Raw genomic sequence first — 22402 nt, forward strand, 5'->3', positions numbered from 1 at the left:
TTTTTTTTTTTTTTTGGATTTATCTGCAAGAGAACGACCCCGAACTGCCGCTGCTTACAGTCCCGTCGTGTGCGAATAGGCATGTGGCCCTCCTCCCATCCCTTGTCACCCAGTCTTAACTCCATACATCATCCCCCCCCTCTCACCCCCTTCTTCACGATATCCTCTTCCCTGTCACTCGGTCTCCGTTGACTGAACCATCCACGGGCCAGTCAGTCTCTTTTCGCTCGTCCTTGTCAGATGCCTTAATAGTCGTCCAATCATGCATGCTAGGGTGAAACGACGCCCCCCTCCGCGCCAGTACTCTGTTAGCGGGGAGGTGAGGGAGTAATAAATAAATAAAAAACCACTAAATCAACCCAGACCAAACCAGAACAGACAGAGCGACGAAGAAAACAATATCGGCAATTGGTGTACACTGTGTATACCTGAGACGGGGAGCCAAGACGAAGCGGTCGGGCCAATATGACTGGCCTGGTCTGGCTGGCCTGGCGTGCCCCCCCCCCCCCCCCCCCCCCCCCACGGCGTGTCATCGGACGATCGGCGAAGCTCCGACGACCTGTCACCCCCGCTCCCCGGCACCCTTGCCTCCGAGTTTTGGGCTCACGCGTCCCCCCTTCTCAGACATAAGTATGTACAGCGCATAGCTTCACACACTCCCAATGGCGAAGGGGGGGATGCCAATCAAGACCTTTGTCAGGCATTGCCCCTCCATGACGACTCGCCTCCCTCGTCGGCGGCAGCAGTCCCTTGGACGTCGAGAAATTCATCCAACCGGCCGCCTTGGTTCAGCGCCGCCTCCCTCTCCAACGTCTCCAGACTGCGCAGCAGCTCGCCGCGTTCGCGGTGCAGCACCTCCCGCTCCCGCTCCAGGCTCTTGATGTGCCTGCGCGCCATGTCGAGTACCTCGGCCTTGCTGACCCGCCGCTCCTGGTCCGCTTGCTGCGGGTCCGATTCGCCGCCGTCCCCGGCGTCGCCCGGACCACGTGCCTGTTCCGGCAGGGCGTTGAGGAGGCCCTCGAACTGGGCGTTGAGGCGGTTGCGGTATTGCTTCTCGACCAGGTTGTGCGACGCGCGCGTCCGCCGTTCCTCGAGCGTCTCGGTCGGCTTTTGCGATTGGTTCTTAGACGTGCGGGAGGCGCTGCGCAACCGCGGCACCGGCGCCGTCTTGCTTCCCGAGCCGGCGGATGAGGCGACGGATGCCGACTTGATCGATCGGCCGCTGATGCTGGTCCGGTCCGCGGGGCTGGTGGGTTCGTCGCCGTCGCAATCGTCGCCGTCGCCGTCGTTGTCAAGGTCGCGAGCGCCGGCGCCGGCCACGGCAGGCCGCTTGCCATTCCTCTGCTGCCTGCGAGACGCGGACGATGATGTCCTGCGCGTCTCGGAAACCCTGCCGACCTTTCTATCGGGTACTTCGTTTTCCTCGTCGTCCCACGAGGGGTTCTTGAAATCGCTGTCCGTCTCCATGCTGCTCTTGCTGTGCTTTCGGACGTCGTGGTTAAGTTCGGCTGCGGCGATGGCTGCAATGCTGGATGTCAGGGTGACGGCGCTGCTGTCCTGTAGCCGAGGCCGCCATGGCGAAGAGGGAAAACCAAACGTGGGCGTTGGCGGTGGTTGCGGATGAGCTGCTGCTGCTGCTGCGGCTGCCTCTATGGAAAGTGGCGTGATGTCGGCATATTCTCCGCCAAGGAAGGACGACTCACCCGGCGGTGCAGCAAAGCCGAAATCGTATAAGTGACCGCTTGTGCCGATGCTGTCGTTGCCGATGCCCAGGCCGCCTGCTGCAGGAATACTGACATTTCGGGAGGTGGAGGATGATGAGGAGCAGGGCGTCGCGCCGGCATGGTGTTGTTGTTGTCGCTGCTGCTGTTGGCTGTCATGGTACACCGGGACCCCATATCCGGGCGGGAGCCATGTATTTTCGGGGGGTTGCTCATAGCCCTGCTGCGGATGGAGCAACGATGACGGAGCCTGTCGTTGCTGCTGGCCAGCGACAGAAGCAGCCACTGGGTCGAATTGGTGTCGGTGGTAGTGACCCTGGCCGCCGTCTGCATGTGTCAAGTCCAAATCCAGACCCAACCCCAGACTCAGGGCTGAAGGATGGAGCAGAGGTTGAGGCTGCTGCTGATGCTGCAGAACCGTAACCTGGTAGTGACCTGCGACTGGGTGCAATTGTGCCGTCGCTAGTTCAGGGACCAGTGGTGCCGTGGTCGATTCGTTGAGCGAGCTGGGGCGATTGTTGTCTGGACTCAGCAGGGTGGTCTGATTCCCGGGCCGAGTGGCGTGGTGCAAGCCGTCGCCGGCGTCGAAAGCCCCGTCGGGAACCAAGTGCGCGGACATCGGCGTCGAGGCCATCATCTGCTGATAGAAGTAATCGTCAGACATTGTTTTTCTTCTTTCCCTCCTCTCTCTGTTTCTTCCTTTTCTCTCTCTCTCCCCCTCTCTCACGGAAAGCTCTCTTTTTTGAATCACGGCCGCCTCTACTCATTTTTCGCCCCATCGCCCGTCTTGTCTCACCAGTTGGTGCTGCATCGGGTCCTCAGAACAAAGCCTCTCCATCACCCCATTCTGCCTGCCCGCTGTCCGCCGTCTGCCGTCCGCCGTCCGCCGTTCCACTTCCATACCCGTATTGTCTTTCAAGGCGATGACTGCGAGCAAACGTATGGAAGCATCAAAGGGTTTCCGCTTGTGGCTCGGCTCATCATCGGAAATGCGGGCGTGGCATGACGATGATGTGTACTCGCTCCCGACCACTAGGTCTCATTTCTCCTTCGGGACATCCTACTGCGATACGCTCGAAGTAACAAGCGTGATAAAATCAAAAGGGACGGGAAGGATTGAACCGGCCTTCTGGTTTGAGAAATGGCCATAAGGGGGTGGCTGAATGCTAACGATCCAGGGGGGAAGGGAATGATCGATATTGCGGGCTGACGCGCAACATGGCTTTACTTACTTCTGGTTCATGCCCGTGATACTCAAAGAAGATCTGGCTGTTTTCGTTGTTCGGCGTGTGAGCCATCGTATCGTCTTGCCGGCGTTGGCGAGGCGTCTTGGATTGGTTGGAGACCCCCTTTCCGAATCCCACCATCTGGCCTCAGAGCTGCGTAAAGCCGTTGGTGATTTATACAACTTTGACTTGCTTTATTTCCTCCGAAGCTTCGACTTGATTCCCGTATCTACTTTCGATCCCGGGACCCGGCGAGAGACCTCCAAGCCACGAAGAGCCAAGATCCGACAAGGACGAGCAAACCAGCTACGATCAGGAGATTTCCCAAGCAAGCCGTGAGGGCGGGTAGCCCCAGTGAACGCAGGCAACCGTTGAGAGTATTCAGTCAAGCGTCTGGTCAGTATTCCGGATTAGACGCCACGACGTCTTCGGGCACAATTGGAAGAGAATAGCGGGTAGTCGGAAGACTCAACTTGTGGCGTTGGGTTCGCCCATATGCCGCTCCCGTGGCCCGACTATGGCTTCTTGACGGGGCTCGGCTATGTCTGGAATTAGGGTTCCAATGGAATCAGTCGACTTCGACAGCCGCCCAGGTGAACCAACTTTGTGGTCATGTTCAAGTTGGGCTTCGGTGTCGTACGGCGGCGGAATGCGAGTGCAATGCGGCCGGCCCAACACACGCCGGCAATCGGGGGGGGGGGGGGGGGGGGGGGGGGGACGTGGCCTGGATTCTGGCCAGAATCACTCCACTCCAGGGCTGTCGCTGAAGAGCAAAAAGTCCTTTGCTGCGACGCAGGGGATGCAGGACACACCGAAGAAGACGTTGTTGTGTCTACAGCTTCCTGTTGCTGTGCTTCGCTTCGACTACCCCTCTTGGTGGTGATCCCGTCTATAAATGACCGGCCATCGATTTTGTCGTTGCCTTATGGGATCTCGATCTATTTGGCCAGGGGCAGTCAGTGTCTCCTCGTCTTCTTGTTTGTACGGCAAGCTAGCCTTGGCTTGTCCAGGGTGACAAGTATTTCCTCTTCCCCATTTCTTCATCGCCCTACTATTCGTACCAAACTCGTGCCCTCGTCAGCCAGCGGCAGCCTCTCTCGCTTCTTCCTGTGTTGTTATTATCTTCTTTTCCCCTTCCCTCTCCTTTCATCTTGACTTGTCTCATAGTCGACTGCTTTCTATGCAATCCGACTCAGCAGCAGGGGCAAGCCTAGTAACTCGCTGCCTTTCCGTCACGGCTTCTCTCTCGCTTAAAATCTGTCAGCTCTCACATTATCAAGTAACGTCACTGACGTCGTGTCTTGCAAGTACTGCCCTGAGGCCTGGTTCCCCTCTTTGAGGAGGAGAGGGGGGCCAACGTGGGAATTATAAGGAGAGGTCAAACGCAAAAGACCAACTGGTCGATAGGGTAATTCCCATATGAGCTCGGCTTCGGGAATCGCAGTCTCATACCTCTCGACAGGATCCGTGTTTGATGAAGGACGGGGCCCGGCAGGGGGCGCGAAGGGCTCCCAAGACTTGCGTAGCGCCTACGTGGATTCTCCGGCCCAATCCTAAGCAGCAACTTGGGCGTGCACCCAATATTTCCTTGCTGCGGGCGCAGCTACATCCACAATAGCCTGCATGATGCAGTTGTATTGTTCGTGTCTGCGTCTTGTGCATTATCGTCAAGGGAAAACTAATCTCTCTGTTTGAATTGGTCTCTTTGGTTTCACCAGGCTCGGGAAGCTGCTGCTTCAAGTCATGGGCCGAGAGAGGGAGAGAAAACGAACTGCTCTTGTTACGTTACCAAGTGATAGTATATCACGTTCAATATAGAGCTATTGGAGGTATGACTTAAGTGGTCCTGGATTTCGGAGGCTCTTCAGGGGCGACTAGGTTGACAAAGCATGCCAAAGTACGAGTGGACTGATGAGTGTTAGGAGTTGCTTCTATTCCCCTGTCCTCGTCGATCCATTTATGGATGTACTTTCTATTCGGCATCGAGATGGGAAGGAACCCAAAGCCCGAACCCCCGTGGCGATTAATCGTAAGTAGCTTTGTTGTATGTCTTCTTTTCCGGGTTCGAGTCGAGATAGGAGGGGAGGGGGCTGTGATCTTGATCTACGTCTGTAGCCAAGAGCGTGATGATCTCAGTTATGAAGATAAGATACTTTCTTCCATGGCTGGTAGGGTACCGTCATTAGGTGGTAGTCATCGGGACTCAACTCGGATTGCTGCAGTGACCTTCCTGTTCTTTGGAGATGGACCAAGGTCCAGGGTTGTTCTCCATTGTTCGGCCTATGAGGGACCGAGATATCGCCCTGCCCTTCGGCCTTTGATCGAGATGCTTAGATTCGAAATGGTCGTGTAAATTTCCTTCTCTATTGTTAGGGGTGTTCGGGTCGGGCTTGGTTCAAACCCTCATCAGTTGTCAAGTGGGGTGGATGCCTTCATGGCGTGTTTCTGTCCCTCAGCCCACGGAACCTCGGATGTATTCCGTAACAGTGTAAGAAATGGTGGGTATTTCTGGCTCTGGTTCTCGCCTCAGGTTTCAATGCTGCTGGTAACGCACACACGTTGACGAGGTTGAATACATCGACAGAGGCGCGTTGTTGTCCGGTGCCTTCATCCTTGGTTGCAATGCGAGAATGGCTATGTGACGTGCTCCCCTGGACCAAAATCCTATCATTTATGTGGCTTGAGAGGAAGTTGATCGCGTCTTCCAGTGACCTCTTACCTGCTGTTGTTGAAGATCGTCGAGTATGGTAGTAGTTCCTGTGCTCTGGGAAGGAATGTTGGACTGGTGGTCCTACTTCATCACGAGGTGAATCTCGTGTGGCTCTTTCCCCACTAACTGCCCCGACTTCCTTCCCCTCCCCTGCCTGCCCAACACACAAGCTTGCACGGGGCAAGCACTGAATACTGACTTCCGGTCCATGTTGGACACGCTGTCCATTGAGTGCTGGTACCTGCCTGCCTATCTACCCAGGTACGAACAACGTGTGGTTAACTACCTACGTACATATATACCCATTCTCCACACTCAGTTCAGATTGGTATGCTTGTGTGCAGTTCTTCCAGAACGAAAGCTAGGAAATGATGGCATCAGAGAAACACGTCAGTTGCTGGCGGTTACAACGGGGCTGTGTTCGTAAAAGCCAGGGGCGAAACCGTCTGTCAACCGGGGTGCTGCCGTGCAAATGTTGACTTGTTGGCATCTTACAATGGCTCGTATCCTGGTTCTTCTCTATCTTGCTTCAGGGCCACACTCTATCTTTGCCTGCTCTAGAATCGAATTCACTCACCAGGTAACTATTTACCCACCTACCTACCTATCCACGGTTGTCCTGCAGTAGCGTCAGGCAGTCCGTCCGGGACACCCCTCACCTCCTGCATCACTCTCGGCGCCCCCTGGCCCACTCTCTGAGAACATTTTTCTTCAGCTTACCCGTGCTGGTCTTGGGGAGCTCGTCAACCACCTCAACCTCGCGAGGCACCATGAACTTGGAGATGTTGCTCTGGTTCCTTGCCCACGCAATCAGATCCTCCCCTTCAAGACTCTTGCCTTCTTTGATCGTCACATAGGCTTTAGGACGTTCGCCCCAGTGGGAGTCGGGCACCGCCACAACGGCTGCTTCCATCAGATCGGGATGCTGGATGAGCATGCCCTCGAGCGCCACCGACGAAATGTTCTCACCCCCTACAATCACGTCAGCATCGACTTCGCGACGAAGCACGAGTCCTCTCCGCTTACCCGATATGATAATGTCCTTCGCTCGGTCGAGGATCTGGGCCGAACCGTCTGGGTGATGGACTGCCAGATCTCCCGAGTGCAGCGCACCTCTGTCAAACAGCTTCTTGGTTGCCTCAGCGTCCTTATAGTAACCTTTGGCGCAGATATTGCCGAGGAACACAATTTCGCCGATCTCCTTGCCGTCCTTGGCAACATCGACGAGAACACCTTCCGGCTGATCCGTCTTGACGATGCGAATGGGAAGACTCGTCACAAAACCGTGGCCCTGGCGAGCCATCTTGGCATACTTCTCGCTGGCTGGAAGAGTCTCCCATGATGGCATATGGTAGCCTTTGGTGATGGGTCCATACGTCTCCGTCAACCCATACACGTGAACGGGGAAGAGATTAAGGTTCGTCTGTGCACGTCAGAACGAAAACCGACAAACCGTACTGGCCTCGTAAGATGTTCTTACCATTTGCTCAAATAGGTGTGCGCTTGGGGGGCTAGCAGCCACCGTCACCCGCACTTCGTGGGGCAGTTTCTCTGCTTCCTTCGCGGAGCATAAGAGAGTGTTTACGGTCGGGGCCGCCTACGTATGTTGCTTCAGATATTTCCTTTCTGTAAATCTCCCATCTGGTATGACTTACGTTGAAGTGAGTGACGCCTTCTTCCTTCAGGAGTTTCCAGATGAGAGGGTAGTCGATCTTCCTAAGACACACATGCGTACCACGTACTGCCGTCACAGCCCATGGGCTAACGTGAAGTTAGTGTGAGATTAGGGAGGTACACATGATCGTGTCTTTCTTACAAGGTCCAACCAACTGCGTGGAACCTTTGACGAGTTAGCATGAGATTTCGTGATCGGAAAACAAGTCATCGCTTACATGGGCAAAGTCCATAGCTACACCATAGAAGCCGGTAGTCAGCGCCGAGGTTGCAGGAAGCCGATGTGCTGGCCTTCACTTACATATTTACAACGTCCGGTGTGATAGTTCAACCCCGACTCAATGACGTTTCCGACGGCTGTAAGGACATCAATCATTAGTAGATGCAAACAGCGGACAGGCATAAGGACAGTGGTTGTGCGTGGGGCACGTACCAGCCAAGTAGGCTCCACGATGGGTGTACACGACACCTTTGGGCCGGCTTGTAGTTCCCGAGGTGAAGGGAATCGCCAGCATGTCGTCCTCGTTGTCGCACTGAGAGTGAAGCCCCGCCCATCCCTTGCCATGCAGACCATCATAGCGCAGTCCCTCCAGGACAGCGTCATCAAAGGGGCCGCTCAGTTGGCCTTCAGTGGCGTCAGTGTCTGTGTCGACGATCAAAGGCACATTGGGGTGCTTCGCCCTGAAGTCGTCGAGCAAGGAGATAAACTCATGATCGACGATGATGGAATCAACCTCGGCAAAGTCGAATATGTAGGTGATGTCATCCGGCTTCAGTCTGTAGTTGACGCCCACGTTGACCCCGCCAGCGGCAGCAATGCCAAAGATGGACTCGAGGAAGGCGGGGGTGTTGGGAGCCAGAATACCGACCCTCTTGAAGCCATGTTTCTTCAGATAGTAGGCGAGGCCGCGCGCTCTGTCGGCAAACTCGATGTAAGACCGTCGCAAAGTCCGGCCGTTCGCCGTTATGTGGAAGATGGCTTCAGCATCTGGCTCAATTGCCGCGGCACGCTCGAGAAAGAATGTCGGGGAGAGCTGGTGAACGTTATGGGTTGGCTGAGGCTCATCCTTCTTCGGCGTTGACGACGAGAGGAGGTGCCCGAGTATGTTCTTGAGACGAGATGGAGGGCTGGACATGGTCACAGCTGCTCGGCACGCTTCTTCCCGGGAAACGACAGTAACAAGAAACAGCAACAAATCCAGAATACGATGGATATGAGACGACAACGATGCTGCTGCTCTTGGCTACAAGCACGGTAGGCGAGGGGAGTAGATGGTGAGAATAAGTTGAACAATTCTTGCTATTTGAAGGCAATGTTGCTCCTGCCAGCCACACGAAGACGTCCTTCTTCCGGCATGGCTTAGCTGGCCTTGCTGGCATACCCCAATTGTCGGTTCAGCTTGAGACATACTGTGCTCTGCCACCGTCCCAGCTCGAGCCGCCGGTTGTCCTCGGTAGAAATTACCCCACACTTGGCAACTGCGGTCCAGCTTCAAAGCTCCCAGTCAAGTTGGGGTGGACGGGACTAGACCGCATACAGAAAGGTCTCTTACATAAGCCTCTTCTCCGGGTTGAAGACTAGACAGACGCCACAGGGTGGATGGAAAATAAGTCCAGAGACGCCCATGACCACTTAAGAAAAGTCGCGTCGCCGTGCCACCGACCACGCCTGTAGCCTTGCGCGACAAGGGGAGCAGCGCCGCGCGAATCCAATGCTCGAAATTTCATCACCGACAACCCTCCAAGCAATCGCCATCACCGCCATCCCTTCCTCTCGTCCAGACCATTGGTAAACCGAGCCGAACGTCGCTCACACACCTTCTTTTTGGTCTCGCTTCGTTACTATATTTACAGTACATCTCATTGACCCCGACCATCCCCCCTCCGATCTTTTCGAGATCTCTCGTGGCAACCATGGCAGCTATGTGAGTGTCCATTCTGAACCTCGTCCCTGCACGGATCCCACTCTGCGGCTACCCGTCGGGCGATTCGTCTTTCCTTCTATGCAAACTTGCGCATTCAAACAACCGGTCTCTGGCCATTGTCACGAGTCTTCACACTCCTGGCATCCTCAAGCCGCAATCGCTAACGTTATGCCTTCTTCCAGCGAGAGTTTCGACAGCATCTACCTGGACCTGTCCAAGGAGAGTGGCAAGTGCAGGTTCGCCGAGAGTGGCCTTGGATGGAAGCCTGCCGGCGGCGGTGACACCTTCACCCTCGACCACAGCAACATCGCCTCGGCTCAGTGGAGCCGAGCTGCCAAAGGCTACGAGATCAAGATCCTCAACCGAGACTCGCGCATCATCCAGCTCGATGGATTTCAGCAAGAGGTAACAAAGCCCCCTTGAATTATCCGAATGACCAAGAAGGGTCGAGCTAATTGGCGGCTACCCGGCGCACAGGACTACGAGCGTCTTGCCAAGATCTTCAAAAACTGGTACAGCACTGCTCTCGAGAACAGAGAGCACGCCCTGAGAGGATGGAACTGGGGCAAGGCCGACTTCGGGAAGGCCGAGCTTTCTTTCAACGTCCAGAACCGACCCGCCTTCGAAATCCCCTACTCCGAGATCTCAAATACCAATTTGGCTGGTCGCAACGAAGTCGCGGTGGAATTCTCTGCCCCGACGGATCAGAATGACACTGGCACAAACGGTCACCTGGGCGGTGCGCGAGGCAAGGGCAAGAAGGCGGGAGCCGGCAAGGACCAGCTCGTTGAGATGCGCTTCTACATTCCCGGAACCGCCAAGAAGGAAGCCGACGGCGACGATGCCGGCAGCGACGCCGGCGCCGAGGAGGAGAAGAACGCCGTCACGCTGTTCTACGACACGCTGATGGAGAAGGCCGAGATTGGCGAGACTGCGGGCGATACCATCGCTACCTTCTTGGACATCCTGCACCTTACACCCAGGTACGTTGCACATGGGTCATTTATTTCGGTAGGCCCTGCTGACGAGTCCACAGAGGACGTTTCGATATCGACATGTACGACGCGTCTTTTCGCCTCCGGGGTAAGACATACGATTACAAGATCCAGTACGACGCCATCAAGAAGTTCATGGTTCTCCCTAAGCCGGATGAGACTCATGTCTTGTTGTGTGTCGGTCTGGACCCCCCTCTGCGCCAGGGTCAGACGAGATACCCCTTTATCGTGATGCAGTTTAAGAAGGAGGAGGAGGTCACGATTGATCTGAACCTTACCGAGGAGCAAATAGACGAGCGGTACAAGGACAGGCTGCAGCCTCACTACGAGCAGCCCCTTCACCAGGTCATCACCTACATCTTCAGAGGACTTGCCAACAAGAAGATTACGACACCGGCCAAGGACTTTCAGACGTATGTTCCCTCCCTTCCACCTCTAACTGACGATCCCCGTGTTAACCTCGACTAGCCATCGCAACCAGTTCGGCATCAAGTGTTCCATCAAGGCCAGCGAAGGTTTCCTGTACTGTCTGGAAAAGGCCTTCATGTTCGTGCCGAAACCTGCGACTTACATTGCCTACGAGCAGACGGCATCCATCACATTCTCTCGCGTCGGTGGCGCCGTATCTGCGCTCTCGACCTTTGACATCACCGTGCAGATGAAGAACGGTGCGGGCTCGTCACAGTTCAGCAACATCAACCGCGAGGATCTCAAGGGGCTTGAGGAGTTTTTCAGGCTGAAGGGCTTGCGTGTCAAGAACGAGATCGATGAAGAGTCGAACCTGATCGCCGCTGCCCTTCGTGAGCAGGCTATGGACGACTCGGAGGAGGAGGTTGTCGGCGCCGCCAAGGCCGACCGCGGTTCGGCCGACGAAGACGAGGAGAGTGTCGACGAGGACTTCCGTGCCGAGAGCGAGAGTGATGTCGCCGAAGAATTCGACAGTGACCACGAGAGCTCGGGTTCCGGCAGCCAGGAGAGTGACGTCGACAATGCTGATGACGACGCCGGGGCGGATGACGACGAAGAAGAGGAAGAGGAGAGGCCCAAGAAGAAGAAGAAGACGGGGTAATCAACGGCTTGTCTTGTTTGGGGCATGCGAATGGCACGAGGAGGCTGAGAGGCGTTTTTTTTTCCGGGCCGGACGGAATGTGTAACACTACGATCATCGACTTGCATGCTGGCCGACAGGCATCACTATCGTGGAGGCGAACCAAAAGAGTTTAATACTTGGGAAGGGACCTTGAGAGGATTGGGGACAGACAGGTGTTCTTTTCTTGCAATACCAGACCATTTTTTCTCCTATCACTTTCTCTCTCTCTCTCTTCTTCTCTCGCTCAATTCTTGAATGTGTTTGCGTATACTACATATCGTCGGGTATCTTTCACCTGCGCAAGTGGGGTCGAGGTAAAGTAAGCCGGCCAGATGAAGGGTGAGTCAAGCCAACTTTTTCTTTTGAGATGCAGCCGCCCAACCAACTACTTATTGCCCATCATCACGTCTCTTTCAAGAAGAAAACCAAGCACCATGGGAAAAAAGCGTCAGCTTACCGGGCACGATGGCCTTCGTGCCTCGTATCGGCCTCGGCGTGTACCAACTACGGGGGGAAGACTGCTTCCGAGCATGCGTGGCGGCCCTGGAGGCCAGATACCGACACATCGACACGGCGCAGCTCTACGGCAATGAGGCGGAGGTGGGCCGGGTCACCAAGAAGTACCTGCTGCAGCAACAGCAGTCACAAACCAATGAGACGGCGCCCGCAAAGCGAGGACATATTCTGGACGAGACGACCAAGATGGGTCGCACGGACGGCGGCGCGGAGAAGACGTACCGCAGCGCGCCGCGCAGCGTGTGGCGGGTCGCCGGCGATGACGGGGACAGGGACAGGGACGGGTACTATGTCGATTTGTTACTCGTCCACAGGCCCGTCGAGAAGCTTAGGGAGCTCTGGGCAGCGCTGGAGAGGCTGCGGTCCGAGGGGAAGGTTAAGGCGGTCGGGGTGAGCAACTTCGGGATCGAGGCGCTGGAGGAGATGAGGGCGTACGCGGGGGTCTGTCTGACCGCCCTGCGTGAACCAGATTGAGGTGAGGGCTCCCCCGGGGATTTGTATTTTTCTTTTCTTAACCCAGTTCATTGACAGGTGGACACAGCTCCATCCGTGGTGTCAGCAGCGACGGCTCGTCGACTACTGCCGCGCACACAGCATCGTCGTGCAGGCGGACAGTCCGCTGGCGCGCGGGGAGCGGATGGCAAATCCGGTGCTGGGGCCGTCGTAGAACGGGTCCAGCGTTAGGTAGACGGGCGGGGCGGGGTACCACTACCACCACCACCCCCGACGACCGGCTGCAAACCGGGCGGCGCGAAGACGGAGACGGAGCCGGAGGCAGAAGTCGAAGGGAAGGGAAGGGACGGCGACCGTGACAGCGGCGCAGGTGCTGGTACGCTGGTCTCTGCAGAAGGGCTTCGTGCCGTTGCCCAAGAGCGACGGGGCGGCGAGGATCCGGGACAACGTCGACGTGTGGTGGTTCGAGCTGGACGGAGAGGAGATGGCGATGCTGGATGGGCTGGACAGGGGGGCTGAGGGGGCTTTGTTTCCGGCGAATGTGGGCTGACGGCGACTGCCTTGGAAACTCGATCCCCCCCCCCTCCTTCCTCTTCCCCCGACATGTTGGTTAGCTTTGCGTACCTAGTAGCTAGTCAGATTGCATAACCTTGTAGGCTGCATCCCCAAGCACAACGAAGAAGCCTACCAAGGAGGGGGGAAGCAAGAAAAAAGCCGGGTTACATGACGGAAGAACCCCACGCAGAAGCCCCTCCCAGCGGCGGGGAGGCGGGGGGGCAATGCGCTGTGAAAGCAAGGCGGGAGATCCGACGAGACCTGCAGACACCACAAACACACGGTCAAGGTAGTTACGATGTAGATGTGGAAAAGGTCGCCCACTGGCCCGAGCGTGAGTGGTTTGGGTTGGCGACTTGGTGTGTGGGACATGAAATTGCCAGGCTCACCTGGAAGCTTCGACTGACCCGGCCTGTCCCGCTTGGCAACCTGCCTCTTTGCATTTGGGAGAGTCAAGGTCAACAGCGAAGGACCAAAAACCAGTCACATTCAACACTCCCTCTAGTGTCGAATCAGAAACCCAGTTCGAAGCCTTTCCTCTCCTTCTCTATCTTTCCTCCCGACTCTGTGAATAATTCATCCAACAGCCAACATGAGTGAGAGTAGACTGCAACGCGCCCTGCGCGGCGGCTGCCAGTGCGGGCGTAACAGTTACATCATCGACGTCCCCCAGGGAACCACCGAGAGAGCGCAGGTGCTCTTCCACACAGACTCGATGCATAGTAAGTTGCACCATGTCGCCAGTCTCTCTGGCGAGGAGCGTTTTTCTCAACAACAACGAAGAAGAAAAGAAAGGAAAGGAAAAGAGGGGGGAATGTTCTTTTTTCCCGCAATGCGATTGACATACCTTTGCGCTTCATGGGCGGGCGGGAGCTCTGGGGCTAACGGTCATGATTCTGATGCACAGGAGTTCCTCTCGCAACCCCACTAGCCGCCATGATCCGCGTACCGCTTTCGTGGTATCACAGCTCAACCCACGCCCTCTTCCCGGACGAAAAGCACTCAACGATCCGCCGAGTCTTCGAATCCTCGTCCAAGCACCCGTCGAAGCGGCACTTTTGTGGCTTCTGTGGCACGCCCTTGTCCTACTGGACAGAACGGCCCCAGGCAGAGGCGGACTACATCCACCTCACATTGGCCAGCCTCCAGGGCGAGGACCTGAGAGACCTGGAAGACTTGGGGCTCATACCCGAGTTCGAGGAGGCGGAGGAGCAGCCCGCAATCCCGACAACAACGACGGTAGTTGGACGAGAAACCCGCGGCGTCCCGTGGTTCGAGAGTATGATCGAGGGGACCCGTTTGGGCAGTCTGCGTCACAGCCAAGTAGTCGACCACAGCAGGGACGGGGCGATCAGGGTCGAATGGGAGATTGTGGAGTGGACCGACTCGGACGATATCCACGACGTAGCCCCCGCGACGGCTGGAGACGTCGACATGGTGACCAACAATGCCACGAAACGCAAGATGGGAGACCGAGATGATGCGGATGCCGCTGTCGAAGCCATGCAGTGAGGACCCCGCCCATATCGCGCGTTGCAGCAGCAGCAGGATAGGTGGTGAGGAGGCCGAGGGTTACTGGGCTGGGCTGGGCCGATTCACCTTCGTCCCGGCTTCCGCACACCTCGGTGAGCTCCAGGTCGAGAGTACCTGGGCGGCGCGTCTTTGCTTCGAACCGAGAGCGATGTGTACTTAATAGAAAGGCGTGGGCAAGATGTTGCATGAGTGTGGTAAGACGGAAGGATGGGTACTGGATTGGTTTGGCGGCCGTGATCTTGACGAGGAAAAGAGTGTATTGGGCCGGACGAGCATGGCAGAAACGAAGTGGGTGGGAGAGAAACCCGGAACGGACGGGGCAGAAAAGAGGTTTGCTGTTGTAAGTGCCTAGAATGAGCACAGCAGCCTACACGGGCAGAGGGAGGCAGGCAGGCGGCTTGCCCAGATGCCTCAATGATAAAATGTTTAGAGAGAAAAGAAGAAAAGAAAAAATCCCGACGATTAACCGCATGTTGATTGTTTGAGTATGGTCTCACTGCTTCATGTGTAAGCTCCCTAAAGGCTCGTTGGCTTCATAAGACGGACCCGCCATCCGGCTGAGGCGGCTTCGTCGACCGAAGACGAGGAACCAAAATGTGACGGCGCAACGAAGGCATCCCTGAGGGATACGATACGTCTGTAACCTTGGACGCGCAGGGCATAACGCGCGGTCGATCGGTGGTTCCTTCATGTGATGCTCGCTTGTTGGAAGTCCAAGCCAACAAAAAGCGATTTAAAATGGAGCTGGGCGGCTTTGGAGGGGCGGGATTGCGGAGAGTTGGAAGTGCACCCGTTCGCAGCCAGCTGGCCAGGCTCGATGTCGTATTCCGACTCGAGGGGGTGCATAGTCGCGGCGTCAAAGGCTTCGATTCAGAGTACGGATATTCCGGGGCGAGGCAAATGATTGATGCCAGGTGTCCAGTTGGCAGTCGGCGTGTCGTTCATAAAAGAGGCTCGCCATGAGGTTGTGGCCGGGGGTTGGACGGCGCCTAGACGTTGCGGAGATGCTGGGATGATGAGGCGTGGTTGGAAAACGTCCCCAAGTGCTGGGCCCAGCACTGGACGGGCCGGGAGTCAGGGAACGTTCCTCTGGATGGGGAGGCTCTCCCGTTCGGCTTCCACTCACCGAAGCCGACGGGAAAGGGGGGCAAAAGGCGGGACCCGGGGGTGCATTTGGTAGTTGGGGGTTGGAGCCTTGGAGATGGTGTATCAAGAAGACTGATTATCAGTTGGTACCTGGCTCCTGGAAGGCTAGGAAGGGGGCTCGGGAGAATTACCCGTGGGCGCTCCCATCTTCTTCCTGTTCGCCTTATGCGAGCAGGTGCGTAGTGCAACAAGATTGTGAATTATGTGCAGAAAGCAGATGGATCTGCGGCCATCAGCCGGTGCTGGTGAAGCAGTCCGTCCGCCATTCGGTCAATGGAGGGTGAGGCGTCACCCGAGGATTTGGCGAGGGCTGCCGTGGAATTGTAATGCATGCTGCTACTGCTGCCGCCGCCGCCGCCATCCGCGGGGATGTCGAGGTGTCGAGGTCTGCACAGCTCCTAGCGCAATTAATGTTGGCTCTCTCGCTCCGAATGCAGGTTGACGACTTCCTGTGGCCCAATCAGACGGTCGAGGGAGCCATCATGTGAGGGATCGTGGTTTTCATCTTTGCTCGTGTTTCGAATCGGCTCTGGCGAAGGGCTAGAGGTAGGAGGACGATGTGGTCTTTTCGGAATGACGGGCCGTCGTTTGGTTTTTTTGGCAAGCGGCGGGGGATTAGGGAGAGAGGGGGGAAGGACCCCACGGCGGGGTAACGGAAGGGGAAGGGCGTGCCCCTGGAGGGAGCTAGGTAGCTAAGGTACCTAGGTAGGTAGGTACATACATAGGTAGGGCCGACACAATAGATAGGTAGCACATTGTGCTGCCAGGCCCCTGTTTCGGTGCCAATGGCCTGGACGAAGAATAAAAGGGGGAAAAGGTACACGGCCACACGCGATGCGATCGGAAGGGCGGCATGTATACTGACCGTGCAAATGTTGCAGTTGCAGCGAACAGGTTGATACCTATCTTGCTCGAGATTGAAGCGTCCGTTGTCATCCACGGCTCAGTGATCCAATGGCCCCCCACCCCCCCGTCGCGTCATTAAGGAGAGATAGAGATAGAATGCAGACTGTACTGTACATACGTACTTGTCGATACATGTGCCTCGGGCGAACGCCCAGTCTTAGCTCTTCGGTGACAACGGTCCGACATGGGAGAATCAGAGGAGGCTCGCCTGGGGACGGACGTCCTGGGCGAAAACACCATCCCGTCCCCCCGTGTGTCGACATCCTCGTCCCATGTTGACGTGACGTTCGTCTCGCGCTGGTGTTTGTCCCATCTCTTGATGCCGGGATCCTTGTACTTTGTACACAATGTACGAAGTACCGTAGCCACCAAGTAGGGGTCCTCCTTTTGCCTAAAGTTGCGAAGGTCGTCCAGGTAGGTAGGTATCCATCCCCATCCCCATACAGAGAGCAGCATTATGTGATGAATGGCATTTTAAATTGCGCTGCTTCTTGCCCTTCCCACTTCTTATAAGTATCGTGGCAGCACCTCACTTCCCGTCTGTCTGTTCAATCCGCCTCTTGCTCTTCTGTCTCTCCGTCTCTGTGCATCACCCTTGCTCTCCTCTGCTCAACCACCACATCTACACCCACTGCTGCCGAGTGGTTGGTTTCTCCGCCCTGTTAGTACTATTAGACCCGCAACCCTGCTGCTTTCAGAAGAAGCCAAATACCAACAACTCTTAGAACCTCCTATCGACATCACCCATCATGTCTCTTCCCAGCGACTTCGTTTGGGGCTTTGCCACCGCTTCGTACGTACCTCACCTGGTTGTGCCAAATCCTTTCCCATCAAGAGATTTATTTTCGGGCCTCCTCCCGAATCCCTGGTCGTTGTCACCCCGTCACCAGTCACCATGCATATTCGCGCCGCCTTCCGCCGACATCCCAATGCGGACGACTAACAAGCATCCCTCCCCTCCTCCCATCAGCCTTCGCCGTTTTCCCTCCGTCTTCCCCGCCTGCAAATCCCAACTCACTGTTTTCCTCCACTCACTACTTCTTCTTCCCCCCCCCCCCCCCCACCCCCGTCCCCCCTTCATCCTCCGCTCTTGATAAGCGAGCCCAACAGCATGGCATGCCGGACCCTTGCTGACGCTATTTCCCTCCTGCCGCAGATACCAGATTGAGGGTGCCGCCGAGAAGGACGGCCGTGGCCCTTCCATCTGGGACACCTTCAGCGCCATTCCCGGCAAGATCGCCGACGGAAGCTCCGGCGCCGTCGCCTGCGACTCGTACAACCGCACCGCTGAGGACATTGCTCTGCTCAAGTCCGTCGGCGCCAACACCTACCGCTTCTCTCTTGCCTGGTCCAGGATCATTCCAGTCGGCGGCCGCAACGACCCCATCAACCAGGCCGGCATCGATCACTACGTCAAGTTCGTCGACGACCTCCTCGACGCCGGCATCACCCCCTTCATCACCCTCTTCCACTGGGACCTCCCCGATGGCCTCGACAAGCGCTACGGCGGCCTCCTGAACCGCGAAGAGTTCCCCCTCGACTTCGAGCACTACGCCCGCGTCGTCTTCAAGGCTATCCCCAAGTGCAAGAACTGGATCACCTTCAACGAGCCCTGGTGCTCCTCCATCCTCGGCTACAGCTCCGGCTTCTTCGCCCCCGGCCACACCTCAGACCGCACCAAGTCCCCCGTCGGCGACTCGGCCCGCGAGCCCTGGATCGTCGGGCACAACCTCCTCGTCGCCCACGGCCGCGCCGTCAAGGTCTACCGCGACGAGTTCAAGCCCACCGACGGTGGCCAGATCGGCATCACCCTCAACGGCGACGCCACCTACCCCTGGGACCCCGAGGACCCCGAGGACGTCGAGGCCTCGGACCGCAAGATCGAGTTCGCCATCTCCTGGTTCGCCGACCCCATCTACTTCGGCAAGTACCCCGATTCCATGCGCAAGCAGCTCGGCGACCGCCTGCCCGAGTTCACCCCCGAGGAGCTCGCTTTGGTCAAGGGTTCCAACGACTTTTACGGCATGAACCACTACACCGCCAACTACATCAAGCACAAGTCCACCCCGCCCGAGGAGGACGACTTCCTCGGCAACCTCGAGACTCTCTTCGAGTCCAAGAACGGCGACAACATCGGCCCCGAGACCCAGTCCTTCTGGCTGCGCCCCAACCCTCAGGGCTTCCGCAACCTCCTCGTCTGGCTCTCCAAGCGCTACAACTACCCGACCATCTACGTCACCGAGAACGGTACCTCCCTCAAGGGCGAGAACGACATGCCCCTCGAGCAGATCCTCGAGGACGACTTCCGCGTCAAGTACTTTGACGACTACGTCAGGGCCATGGCCGACGCCTCCGAGAAGGACGGCGTCAACGTCAAGGGCTACATGGCCTGGTCCCTCATGGACAACTTCGAGTGGGCCGAGGGCTACGAGACCCGCTTCGGCGTCACCTTTGTCGACTATGAGAACGACCAGAAGAGATACCCCAAGAAGAGCGCCAAGAGCCTCAAGCCCCTCTTCGACAGCCTCATCAAGAAGGAGTGAGGAGTGCTAGACTTATCTGCGGCGACTTATTTGGAGTATCCATCCGTTGATGGAAAAGCATGCATGCCTTTTTTTCTTTTTTTCAATGGGAGACGAAGAGAGAGAGCGCATGCAACTGCTCACGACTGATGTATGAAGATGTCCTATTTGTTTTGTTTATGATCCATCATATAGATTGGATAAATGAATTGCCCAAGACCAAACACGAGAGCAGGACTTTGACTCTTGACCTCGCCGCTCGCCACTTGAATGAGCCCCTGACCACATGATTTCCAATATTGAACCGTTTGTACCGGCTTCAAGGGCTGGGGGGGGGGGGGGGGTTGTCGTACACAATGTATTGGATCATTGGGCTTGGCTGACGGTGGAGAGTAACTGAAGATCGCGGCCTTGGAGGAAGGAGATGCCTCAAAGTTGTCAAAGAGTCTGCCGGATCTTCGAGAGGTCATTGAAGCGATGATCCAGTTGATCAAGGGGATGGCCGTTGGCAAATCTCTCACTCAGAAGCATTGCGAAGCTCCATACGCAACGATACCCGACCAGGTTGTCTATTCTGGCCTATTTTCAGGTGTAGTATTGGCATCGGCGGTCTCTGAGACTGATCTGGCGGATGTAGAACCGGATGATGACTCTGATGATGATGAACCGGCCTCCATGGTTACTGATGGCTCGACAGACTTAAGCAAATCTCCGATCCCTCAGGTTCCCATTCCCTAGGTCCCGATCCACCAAGCTCAGATTTCTCAAGCTCCGATCCATCAAGCTGTCCGTCAAGCCATCTAACCCGTCAACTCTACCTCAGAGGTACTAATTCCGCATGTTCCGATCCCAAAGCGTGTTGTTCAAATGGCAGATGTCGCTGCCCCAAAGACTCCAACTTCAAAATCTGCTAGGTTGACGGGCGAAAATCCCGAGCCGCTCGATTTCGCCGCCCCATGGCAGGAGTCCCAACCATCCAGGTTTCCAGTCGGTAACTGAAGCAAATTCAAGGCATTCAGGGGTCGTGGTTGAAAAACGACGGCCTCCTTGGACATCATGCTTGGTCGGCATATGATCCCGCGTGTCTCGAGCGTTTCACCCCCGAATAACCCGGCACCGATCCAATACCGTGTACAGTGTCCCGCTCCTGGCGGTCTCCCGGAAACCTCATCCGGGCCACCTCCAGAGCGGGATCTGGGCTGGACGGCAACCCCTGGCCGGCGTCGGGGCCCCAAAAGGCGGAGCCGAACACGAGCGCAGAATCACTCAGCGACCGCGGGGCCAGCGATCCGGGGAGAGCGGGGCGGTCCGCGGGCTTCCATGCAGTTTGTAGTTTCGCAGTCGGATCTGCTCTTGGCGCCGGCGCCGTCGGCTCGGGGTAGACGTGCGCCGGGAGGTAGTACCCGGACTTGATCCTATCAAAGTCGTCGTCGAAGTGGAACACGTCTCCGCCGGTGTCTCTGCCGAGAGAGAGCGCTGGCATCGAGTGGAGCGTGGTCATCGTCGGAGACGGGCTCGTCAGCGTGGGAGCCTCGCTGTCAAGGGTCGCGGTCGACAGACTCGGGCTTGGGCTGACCGGCCACGCGTGCACCGAGTCCGGCGAGAACCACCTCCCGGACGAGTCCGCCGGCGACGAGTCGGTGTCGGAACGGAAGGGCTCTCGTGCGGAGAACAGCTCGCTCGGAGGACGCCTGGATCGCATCGAGCCGGCTGATGATCCTTCGTCTTCGGGGGCCAGAAGGCTCGGGCTTGCCCTTTTCATCTGGCGGAAGGGCCCGGAAAACCGCTGTTTGAACGTGGTCTGGGGCGGTATACCTGGCTCGCTCGGTTGCTCGGGGACAGAGAGCTGACTCGACGTATCGTTGGTACTGCGTAACGACAGGATCGAGGGGGATGATGGGATGATCGGGCGAGCGAATTCGTCATTGGAAAGCCTCTTTGACACTAGGAGGCCGGGCGTGTGTGGCCACGGAGCAGGCTCGGGCAACGAGTATTGCGTCTGGTTCTCGTTCAAGAGGGATAAAGACCCAATGTCCGAGGACTTTCGGACCGTCGTGATGCCGCGCTGGCTCCGTGCATGGTCGAAATGCAAGATCTGAAAAGGGGGCGGTGGACTGGAGGGAGTTAAACGTGGAGTTGACGATCGAAGAGATGGATCGAAGGGTGCTTCAAGCTCGCAGAAGGACTCGTGAGGCACCGCTGGGAACCCGACAGTGATGTTCGAGCTCCCCGGGTTGATTTGGTAAGGGGGGTTGTAAGACTGGTAGGTTTCTGGCGACTTGGCATCATTCGAGAGTTGTGAGGTCGAGATGGCTTCCTCGAATAGGGGGGAGGAAGGTTGATGCGAGGGTTTCGCTACAGAGGAGAGTCAATAGTGCCACCAACAATGAATGAGTAGAAAACAGAAGTGATCTGGCGCACCTGAGAATGCCATCTGGCTCATGAGGCCACCCAAGAGAGCGACGTTGTGGAAGATCTCCGACCCTCCCTTGATCTCGACAGCTTCAGCCGGTTTCCGCTGCTGCTGCTGTATTTGAGGCGCGAGGAGGGCCGCGTGCCTAAGAAACGTCATCTCGGCCAACACAGATGCATGATGGCGGCTGATGGTGGGTTCGTGGCCCCTGAACTCCACGGAATCGAACAACACCCATGCCATCCTGTCCCTCAACGGCACCTTGCCCTTGTTGGCGTCGGGCCGGCGCTTCTCTACGATGCGGCAGACCTCGACGAGGCCCTGGCCGGCCGTCTCGATGATGTCGTTAACGCGGTTTAGGACTATGGGCGTCTGCCGGAGGAACGGGAGACACTCGTTCCGGATCTCGATGAGGTGCTGCAGGTCGCGGTAGCATGTCTGGACGAGGTCGAGGCTTTGGCGGACCTGTGATGGAGCATGGTCGACGTCGACGCTGAAGCGGAGGAGCTGGTAGGTTGCGTGGAGCGAGGCCGTGACGGGGTCCATCCCTGACGGCCGTGTGCGTACGGAGAAGCGTCTGAGGATGAACAGCAAGGGGAGTAGACGCGTTGCATCTCGCTCTACCACGGGGTACGAAGGCCGTGAAGCACTCGGCAACAGCCAGGGGGGGGGGGGGGGGGTTGTCTTGGATAACAAGTTCTCCACGCGGCCGATGAAGCGTGTGAGAGGAGCCGGAACCTTACGGGAAATAGAACGGGAAGAGGTTGTGATGGTTTACTGCGAGGAAAGAGAGGCGTTGGCTCTAGGGACTGGGGCTTTGACACAATGCAGACAGAGCCCAATCAGCCCCAAGCAAGTACTTCCTGTAACTCTTGGGGAATCAGCAGCACAGAAGTAATGCCATGCTGTAACAGGAAAGTCTGATGGGGTGAAGGGGGAAGATAGTCTGGCAGGCTGGGCGAATGATACTCGGGCTATCTTTACCATAGCCTGACCGGCTCGATTGTGAAGTCCTCA

General features: G+C 56.9%; 7 protein-coding genes across 7 annotated transcripts; 4 read left to right on the forward strand and 3 right to left on the reverse strand.

The window, feature by feature from the left end:
* Window positions 1-696: 696 nt before the first annotated feature.
* CH63R_02649 (Helix-loop-helix DNA-binding domain-containing protein) lies at window positions 697-2385 on the reverse strand (the record flags this gene model as incomplete). The annotated part of the gene is made up of 2 exons (XM_018297624.1): window positions 697-1520; window positions 1704-2385. 2 exons carry the CDS (start codon window positions 2383-2385, stop codon window positions 697-699), a joined length of 1506 nt encoding a protein of 501 aa, XP_018162440.1.
* Window positions 2386-6324: 3939 nt separating this feature from the next.
* Window positions 6325-8467, reverse strand: CH63R_02650 (AMP-binding enzyme; the record flags this gene model as incomplete). Its single annotated transcript, XM_018297625.1, has 8 exons — window positions 6325-6629; window positions 6684-7080; window positions 7138-7254; window positions 7313-7418; window positions 7474-7497; window positions 7550-7566; window positions 7633-7688; window positions 7765-8467. The coding sequence occupies 8 exons, from the start codon at window positions 8465-8467 to the stop codon at window positions 6325-6327; spliced, it is 1725 nt and encodes a 574-aa protein (XP_018162441.1).
* A 778-nt stretch (window positions 8468-9245) lies between these two features.
* CH63R_02651 (FACT complex subunit pob-3) lies at window positions 9246-11320 on the forward strand (the record flags this gene model as incomplete). The annotated part of the gene is made up of 5 exons (XM_018297626.1): window positions 9246-9256; window positions 9439-9661; window positions 9734-10239; window positions 10293-10664; window positions 10720-11320. 5 exons carry the CDS (start codon window positions 9246-9248, stop codon window positions 11318-11320), a joined length of 1713 nt encoding a protein of 570 aa, XP_018162442.1.
* Window positions 11321-11806: 486 nt separating this feature from the next.
* On the forward strand, window positions 11807-12860 carry CH63R_02652 (2,5-diketo-D-gluconic acid reductase B; the record flags this gene model as incomplete). Its single annotated transcript, XM_018297627.1, has 3 exons — window positions 11807-12298; window positions 12378-12506; window positions 12546-12860. The coding sequence occupies 3 exons, from the start codon at window positions 11807-11809 to the stop codon at window positions 12858-12860; spliced, it is 936 nt and encodes a 311-aa protein (XP_018162443.1).
* A 597-nt stretch (window positions 12861-13457) lies between these two features.
* Window positions 13458-14377, forward strand: CH63R_02653 (uncharacterized protein; the record flags this gene model as incomplete). The annotated part of the gene is made up of 2 exons (XM_018297628.1): window positions 13458-13587; window positions 13773-14377. 2 exons carry the CDS (start codon window positions 13458-13460, stop codon window positions 14375-14377), a joined length of 735 nt encoding a protein of 244 aa, XP_018162444.1.
* Window positions 14378-17199: 2822 nt separating this feature from the next.
* On the forward strand, window positions 17200-18993 carry CH63R_02654 (Glycosyl hydrolase family 1; the record flags this gene model as incomplete). The annotated part of the gene is made up of 2 exons (XM_018297629.1): window positions 17200-17243; window positions 17607-18993. The coding sequence occupies 2 exons, from the start codon at window positions 17200-17202 to the stop codon at window positions 18991-18993; spliced, it is 1431 nt and encodes a 476-aa protein (XP_018162445.1).
* Window positions 18994-20026: 1033 nt separating this feature from the next.
* Window positions 20027-21931, reverse strand: CH63R_02655 (uncharacterized protein; the record flags this gene model as incomplete). Its single annotated transcript, XM_018297630.1, has 2 exons — window positions 20027-21327; window positions 21394-21931. 2 exons carry the CDS (start codon window positions 21929-21931, stop codon window positions 20027-20029), a joined length of 1839 nt encoding a protein of 612 aa, XP_018162446.1.
* Between the last annotated feature and the right edge of the window lie 471 nt (window positions 21932-22402).

Source organism: Colletotrichum higginsianum, chromosome 2 (assembly GCF_001672515.1).
Source record: "Colletotrichum higginsianum IMI 349063 chromosome 2, whole genome shotgun sequence".
Taxonomy (NCBI): Eukaryota; Fungi; Ascomycota; class Sordariomycetes; order Glomerellales; family Glomerellaceae; genus Colletotrichum; species Colletotrichum higginsianum.